Genomic DNA, 8,685 nt, shown 5'->3' with positions numbered 1-8,685 from the left:
AAACAGGGTCAAAACTGGTTGTTTTTGTCCAAAAGTGACACAAATTACATGCTACCTCATTTATGAGCTGCCAATTTTATGGTTTCACCTTGTTTTTGTCAAAGGTGCAATAAAATAAACAAATTGCCTACACTAGGTCTTTTCTTTTGTTTATGCTATAAGCTATGCTAAGCAGCTGCTTGCAAGTTAATGCAATTCTTTTAAAAGATGGACTATTCCTTTATCTGAAGGCTGAATAAATTCAACAGTTAGGTGTGTCATGTTTAAAAAAGAAGAACTGAAACAGAGTCATAAAGAAAAGTCAGGAGTTGAGTTAGCGTATTATTATGGGTATTTATTAAGCAATCTCTTCAACCACAATCATGTCTTCTGGCTTGAACAGGCCTCAGATGTGAGAGGAATGCAGCTCTTAAAAACAAAAACAAAAAAATCCCTAATGAGATTAATTTAAAACAAAAACACCATAGCCTTATATACAAGTGGAGGGGGTGGGCATGTGCAAGAGGTGCAGGGGGTTTCGGGGTGTGTATGATGATGGGTCGGTACAACAGGAAGATCTCTGGAGGTGGGGAGGAACGTGGGAGGATGGCTGGGAAGGGGGCTGGCTTTAGTACATGTAGCCTTTGGAGTAGGGCTGGGGGCCCAGGTTTTGGGGGGCTTGTTCTGTGGTGTAGGGGACTCCCTCGTCCAGGTGGGACAGGGGCACCGTGTCCTCTTCGTTGACGTAGCGCTCGAACTCGGACTTCAGGCTGGGCCGCTGATTGTCGGGGAAGGCCAGAGAGATGAGAGCCTCGGGCTCACACACAAACTTGTAAACATAGCGCTCCCCCGCCACCTGAAGAAAAAGACGGGACTGGGTTAGTTTTAGAGGAATGTATCACCTTCATCTCATGTTTTTGCTCTTCATATTGCACAACTGAGGTGCACATCAGAGGCTTTACATCCTTGTTTTTCTATTTTATCACGTAGTTGTGGTCAGGATTGTTTAAACACATCTGAAATCTAAGAGGCAAGCCTACATTACCACCATCCCCTAATTCCAGAGGTGCTCAAATAATGTTACAGTATATTTTGGAAATTTTCACTTGATTTTCCATTATCACAGCAGGTGATCCCAGTGTGAAGGCTTATTGTTGATGACAGAGTGTATTGGAATGATCTTTCTAAGCTGAGTGAACTCACTCTAGCAGATTGCAGCTGATGAGAATAAACTTTCTAGTTTTCTCCTGCCTGGGTTCAGTGTGTTTTTTTTCACTTGAATGGCCCCAGCTTATGGAAGTGTCTTTTTTTAGGTCTGGATGCTTGTGATGATGTGATGATGATGGGCTAAAATCACAACAATCTCCTTATTGTTCAGTCCAAGTAAATTTCTTACTTCATCAGGCATTAAACTGCCATACTTGTGCAAGGCAAATGGCTTTTTTTTTTTTTTTGCCACTCTGTAGACTTGACTTTGTAATGTCAAAAATTCAAAATTTTGGTGGTCTTAATTTCTGACTTTTTAAACGCAAAATGTAAACATTTTCTCTTGAATTTCCTTTTTTCAAACTCAAAATTTTTTAGTTCATTTCTCTAAAATTTTCATCTTCTTAAACTTGAAAATTTAGATTTTTTTTTTTGTGAATGTATGACTTTTGTATGTATGAAATTTGAAATAATTCAAATTATTTTGTCATAAATTTTGAGGCTCTTTCACATAAAAATTAGTTTGTTTTCATATATTTCTTATATATTCAAATCAAAAACATTTTATTAAACTCAAAAATTCTTCTTTTGGTTTCACTAACATTTCAGGTTTTTTTAAAACTCCAAATTTGCAAGGTTTGAAAATTTGAGTTTTTTTCTGAAATACTAAATTTGAAGATTTCAAGTTATTTCTTGTAAGTTTTCTAAGCCTGGCTTCATTTAAAATTGTCAAGCTCCAAAATGTCTAGGCTTATTCACCATACACTTTTGAATTTGTAGAATTGAAATTTATTATTATTTTTTTTAATTTGTTGACATTTGAAATTTAAAAATTTCACATTTCTTTGCTATAAATTGAAAGCTTAATAAACGCAGAAATTCTAAATTTGGTTTCATGTACATTTCTGATTTTTTAAACACCAGAATTTCTAGGCTTATTTCTCAAAAATGTATTTATTTAAATTTCTGACATTCAAGGCTTGAGAGGTTCAAGTTTCTCTAGTTAATGTATATTATTGTATGTTATTCATTTATTTATATCATTTATAACCTCAAAAATTCATTCTTTTGAGTTTGTAAACTCAATACAATCATGTTTGTCTCAACAGTTTTTAAAAGTATTTATTTTTTGTCCTTAGAGTTGCCCTAATATGCTGTTGTAAAAAAGTAAACTTGTGTGATGGTAAGTATCCCTGGGTTAGGGTTATGGGTATGATCTATATGTGGGAAACACTGGATGTTATTACTTTTGCATGGGACCTTAACTTATTTTTTGAAGTTATAAAGGAGTATGTGTCCATGCTTGCCTAAATTCATCATCCCCTTGATGGATGGATGCCGTGATCGAGTTGATATTTCACAAGAATCACTTTGCTGTGATTTGTTAAATTAGTACCATTCAATCTGACAACCTTAACACAGTTTTGCAAACTTTTCTGCACCCAAGACACATTTTTGTGCATGATAATACTGAACAAGTTGTTATACCAAGCTGCTCTGCAATTAGAAAGTGGTACCATGAACTTGTTAAAGAAAACCTGCTGCAGCAACTCCTCACTGCGAATGCCTTAGAAAATGACACACATTTTAAAAGATTATAATTCCTTCTAGCAAAAGAGTGTGTTTTGTACCTTCTGCATGATTCCCTTCTCATAGTAATAGCGCAGAGAGCGACTGAGTTTGTCGTAGTTCATGGCCGGACGGTTCTTCTGCATCCCCCACAGCCGGGCGACCTGAGGAGAGGACAGCAGGACGGGAAATGACTGTGGTTACTTTTCTGGCAGTTTTAATGAATTTCATTTTAAAGCTTTTTGTTATTCGCATGATTTTGTAGATCTCAGGGATAAAGTCTTCCTCGGGTGACACGTCAACAGCAGAGAATTGTTTGTGTCAGCATTTTTCCCCCTGAAGTTCAGATTCCCCAGATCCTAATTAGACACAGTTGTGTGTATTTCCACTCTGTGGCCACTAGGGGTCCTCGATGGCGAGCATAAAAAGTCCTCTCTGCTCTTTAACACAACAGCGTAAACATGCCAAGACTGGGGCGAGTCCCCACATGTGGATTCACTTCCTTTTTATGTAACCCATTACCACTTGAATACAACCAGAGTCCCACAGTGTTCACAGTGAAATAAGAGTCACGGCTGGTTGTCAAAGGCAGGCCATGAAATACACCCCCAACCCAAAACTGAACTCTCAGCTGATGAGGGAACTCTGATCGACAAATTAGTATCTCAGAACCTGACACAGATGGGAGACGTAAATCAAATCATCTCACAACAGCGGAGGATCTTTCTGTTGACAAACATGCGAGGAGGGGGAGGGACTGTAAAGTTTGGGGGGAGGGGGACGCTGAGATTCATGACTCAGGAAGAGACGGGTTGTATCCCACCGTGGCCATCAAGCCAGCAGCCCTGTTTGATCTCTGAGTGTGCTCTCAGCCCTAATTGCTCTTGTAAAACTCTTACTCCATCCATTTTTAATGTACAGTAAAAAGATAATGGAAAACACAGCATAGACCTGGACCTGCCTAAATGGATGCCGCCTGACGCGTCCAGTCAAATTTCAGACTTAAACATAGCAAAAATGTCTCAACTACAGAAATGTGAGGAGAACGGCGGGTGTTGGATGATTCTGTGATAGCGTGCTTGTCCTTCATTTATCAATCCAGAGTTTCATGTGTTGAATAATAAATGGGCGACTAATGGACAAAGATAAGAGAAGAAAGTGGCCAAATCTCACTTCTAATCGCTCTTATCTACATAGCGCCTTTAAACTCTGCTAACATAAAGTCATTCCCAGAATAACTCGGGTGCTGTTCGTATCAGATTTATATGCATGTCTTGATCTCTATCAACACTTCTCCACTATCTGTGGCGAGGCTGTGCAGTAATACGGACTAAAAATAGTGCTGATGCTTTTTAATTTATTTCCCGAAATGAGACTTTAGAGCTTATTTACATTACAACAAGCAATGCATGGGTGCAATATCGTGTTACGGATGCAACAAAGGGCTATTTCGATAGTCGACTGGCCGCCAACTGGTGAGCCAATTAGTGAAATTCTTCCAATGTGGTTTCAATTACTGTTCTTTAATAACATGTTGGAGTTTATTTATGTTACAACAGCTTTATATAAGCAAAACAGGGATACAATATCACAAAAGAGATGTAAAACAACTATGACAGGGGTGGCCACAGGTCGGGTGCGGCCCTTGGCCCTTTTCTATTTGGCCTGCAGAAAACATAACTTAACTAACATAACTAAAAAACAAACAAAGAAAGGACCGTGAAGTTTCTCTGTTGTCAAGGTTGTGGAAAGTCAGAACTTGATACAAAAGGCAGCTGATATTGGTTGAATTGAAAAATGGATGTTCTTATGAATATTTTAATAGTATTCAGTTCCTTAAAATCAGCTTGACTTTCTGAAATATTCCTGGCAAGGCTTATTTTCAAAAATTTACATTTGGAAATTTGCAAATGGGAAATCTTTGGCTCAGCCCAAACAAGCACCATCATTGTTGACGTCATAAAAATCTTAATACCATCTACCTAATCAACAACTATGAATCCATACTCCTTAATGGGGCATTAGAGTTCCCTTGTTATTTTGTGTGAATATAGGATGAGACAATCATTGAGTATCTTTTGGACTAGAGGAGATTAAAGTGAAGGAGTACCTCCTCTGGCTCGATGAGTTTGAACTCCATGCCGCGACCGGTCCAGGCGATGAAGTGGGCGTTCCCCGGGTCGTCCAGCAGGGCCACCAGGAACTGCCAGAGCTGCAGAGAGCCTCGGCGCTGGTAAGGCGTGCCCTCACGAAAAACGCCACCCCCTTCCTGCTTCACCTCGCCTGAAATGAGGACAACAGGACCTAAAATTTAGTGATAAATGACAAAATGCTTCCTTTTTTTCAATCCATGCACATTATTCTGATGTTGAACACATTTTTGACTCAATAATCTGCATCAAATTGTCAGACTTCACTCTTAAAGAGTATGAGAAAATCTTTGACTAATAACAGCTGGAAAGTTCTAGTGTGGTAACAGCATCAGCAGGCCTTCTAATCTTGATGTTTCATGTTTGTGAAGTGATGTCAACTCCTTAACCACAGCTTATCAAACTGAGCACTTAAATTGCAGCACTATGAGGAATTTAGACAGAAATAGCAACATATTTTGGAAATTTTGGGGCACTTAGGGACCAAAAAGGAGATATAAAAACCCCATAGATGCTAAGGAGAAAGATATGTGTTCTACTTGCAAAATAAGGAATGATTACTAATGCTGAGTTAAAGCTACATGCAGGTAAGTAGACACTGATTCGTGTTGCGTTCTCGTTGTTTACCTGTTACTCGATACGTTGTACACAAATGTGGCAACCTGAGAAGCTCAGCTAAGTTACTGCTGTTGTCTCTATGAGAGCTTGCACACTTCACTGGCTCAACCAGTGCTGACACCCTCGGGCTCTCCACTCAATCTCCTTTAGCGTCAATCACCAACACCACTGACACCATGGGAAACTACTCTTGCCCTGACAGAGGAGCCCGACATCGTGTGTGAGCAGAAACTAAACCCACTAACTAAGCCTGAGAGTGCATGGAGAGCCATGTACGTGTTACACAAGCAGCCCTGACGTCAGGACGAGAAGATAGGTCAGCTCGAGAGATGGGGTGAGTGACGGTAGGGCTAGAGTTTCTCTGTGATACCTGCTGTCATCTAACTAACACCTCAGCAAGAAGACGGCGGTGTGAAAATGGAAAAGTGTGTGAAGGCTGGGGCTGGGAAATATATCAGATTTTCATGATGTATCTATATATGAGATAAAGAGGAAGACGATGCTATTTACATCTTTATAGTTTTGCTAAAATTGATTCCAGGCCTTGTGCTTGATAAGAAGATTGCTTCCAGTAGTATGTTCTTTGAGCACAAGATAATCCATAAGTATTCACAACCCCACTTCCAAAAAAGCTGGGACAGGGTGTATTCAAGATATATGCACAATAGAACATAAATAACATATCAAATTTTTAAATTTCCTAAAAAATACTGGCTGATTTTGAATTTGATGGCAGCAACTAAGCTTTTAATAACAGTCTGTAAACATCTGAAAAGTGAGGACACCATTTGCTGATGTTTTGGGAGAGGAATGTTGTCCCATTCTTGTCTGATGTAGGATTCTAGCTGCTTCATTGCTGGATTTTTATGTTTTCTATTGGTGAAAGGTCTGGGTTGTGGGCAGGCCAGTTCAACACCCAGACTCTTCTATTGTGAAGCCATGCTGTTGTGATAGATGTGGTATGTGGTTTAGCAATGTTTTGCTGAAAGAGACATTGTCTGGATGTAGCTGTAAAAACCTCTTTCTCCTTTTTAGCATTGGAACTGCACTGGTGCAACCCCATACCATTAGAGATGCAGGTTTTTGGACTGTGCATTGGTAACAACCTGGATGGTGCCTCGCCTCTTTAGTCCTCAGGACACGGCGTCAGTGGTTTTCCAAAAGGAATTTCAGATTTTAATTAATCTGACCAGAGAACAGCTTTCCATTTTGCTTCAGAAGATGGCTTTTTCTCTGAATGACACAACTTTGACTTGCATTTTGCGGATTGCACGACCGACTGCGTTGACAGAATTATTTCTGGGAGTGTTCCTGAGCCCATGCAGCACCGTCTGAACATTACAAGCACCAAATATTGAACTTCATCCTTGTCCCTTACTGAGAGATTTTTCCAGATTCTCTGAATCTTTTGATGATATCATGTCCTGTATATGGTGTGATATTCAAAGTCTTTGAGGAACACTTTTTTCTGAAATTGTTCCACAACTTTTTAGATGCATTTTTTTGCAGATTGGTGAACCTCTGCCCATGTTTATTTCTGAGACACTCTGCCTCTCTAAAATGCTCTTTTTATACCCAGTCATGTCAGTGACATGTTGCCAATTAACCTAATTAACTGCAACATGCCACTTGTTGCTCCATCCCTAACTATTTTTTTAGATGTGTTGCATTCTGTTTTTATTTACATTTTACACAGTGTCCCAACTTTTTTGGAACATAGGTTGTGCATCAGCTAAAACATATCAAAATGTGTCACCCAGCCCTGGTGAGGAATATAGGGAGAGGGATTGTGGGTAGTAAAGTCTCACCTTCGAACTTCTCTGGAACCACACGAGAGTCGTTTTCAAACAGATAACCTGAGAGACAAACAGAGGAGTGTTAGAGTTTAGCTTTCATTTAAGCATGAACATTAGGGAATTAAATACAACCACAGCCAAATACAGGATCTTATAACACAATAAATAATGGAGAAACTTTAAGAAAATAAGTCTATTCTTTAGTTTTCCAAAGGTAGAGGAGATGAGTGTGGTGTTATGTCTTTATGCTCACAGCACTGGGGGAATCAGAATAGGTATGACCTCAAACATATCAAACAATGAAAGCAGAGGGAGGGTTTGTTTTCCCTTTTTTTGCAGGGGAAATTGTGCCTTTTTTCTCTCTTTTTTTCTGAAGTTATGTTTATTTAGGGATTCTTGAGGCAGGGGTGAGGCGAGGGCCCCTGCCAATGGAAACATAGTCCCACTGCTGGTAAGCCAATAGAAACATAGACACTCTGTGCTGGTTAGCCAATGACCACAGAGCTCTAACCAGCAGACTCTCAGTGAAGATAAAGTGCTGGAGGAGACCATGCTCATGTAACTGCAATGTTTGCATCATTACTACTGGATAATAGTTGGACTGGTGCTCTGAAAAAGGTAGAATTAGAAGATTTTCACAATAAGAGCCGTCATGTTACCTTCATTGCTGTGCTGGGCGTTTGGGTAGCCCTCATTGTGGTGGTACATGGAGGGACATCCAGGCACATCTGGAACAGAAACACAATCCTTTTAGGTCAAAAAATGTGTTTATTTGGTAACTCTAACTGTTACAACACAATGCAAAATGCTTTCATAACTTTCCACCAATTAATTCTTCCAACAACTTTACTTTACTTGTGTAGATTAAAGGCTAGTGCCGTTTCTTCTACTAAAAGTCAATTTTAACTAAAATAACTGACTTCTTACTTGAGTATGATAGTCTCTTATTTCTTCCCCCTTAAAATGCCACTGATATCCCTATAATTATTAAAAGATAAAACACAAACATATCTTATTTTCTATATAACTACTGATTGGGGTTTGGTATTTTGAATCACAGTAGAGATGCTTGATATTGAATTTTTGTTGTTACCCAGTATGCCGACACATGCAGATTTACTGATACTGATATTTAAGATCAGTTCAAACCTAAAACCTTCAGTTCTTAAACTCACGATCTAAGGTTTTAGGATGAACAAATTAACAAATTTAATTCTTTAAAACAAACAAACTTTAAACCGATGGTTCCCAAACTAGGGTCCTCGCCCCCAATAGAGACTGGGGCCAAGTGCCAGATGTCCTGGCCAGATGTTGGGAACCACGGTCTTCATTTGTAAAGAATGAATAAAAGAAAAGACACTAGCTGA

At 39.2% G+C, this 8,685-nt stretch overlaps 1 protein-coding gene across 2 annotated transcripts in view; it reads right to left on the bottom strand.

Moving 5' to 3' along the window:
- Nucleotides 1-319: 319 nt before the first annotated feature.
- Nucleotides 320-8,685, bottom strand: part of etv4 (ETS variant transcription factor 4) — a 68,954-nt gene continuing 60,588 nt past the window's right edge. For both annotated transcript variants that reach the window (XM_041815114.1, XM_041815113.1), the window contains 5 exons: nucleotides 7,978-8,046; nucleotides 7,331-7,378; nucleotides 4,865-5,037; nucleotides 2,817-2,918; nucleotides 320-835 (listed from right to left, as the gene is read on the bottom strand). In XM_041815114.1, coding sequence (XP_041671048.1) covers nucleotides 608-835; nucleotides 2,817-2,918; nucleotides 4,865-5,037; nucleotides 7,331-7,378; nucleotides 7,978-8,046 — 620 coding nt within the window. In that variant the 3' untranslated portion in view covers nucleotides 320-607. The remainder of the gene's footprint in view (nucleotides 836-2,816; nucleotides 2,919-4,864; nucleotides 5,038-7,330; nucleotides 7,379-7,977; nucleotides 8,047-8,685) is intronic.

Source organism: Cheilinus undulatus, linkage group 20 (assembly GCF_018320785.1).
Source record: "Cheilinus undulatus linkage group 20, ASM1832078v1, whole genome shotgun sequence".
Lineage (NCBI taxonomy): Eukaryota > Metazoa > Chordata > Actinopteri > Labriformes > Labridae > Cheilinus > Cheilinus undulatus.
This window is presented reverse-complemented; position numbering and strand designations above follow the sequence as displayed.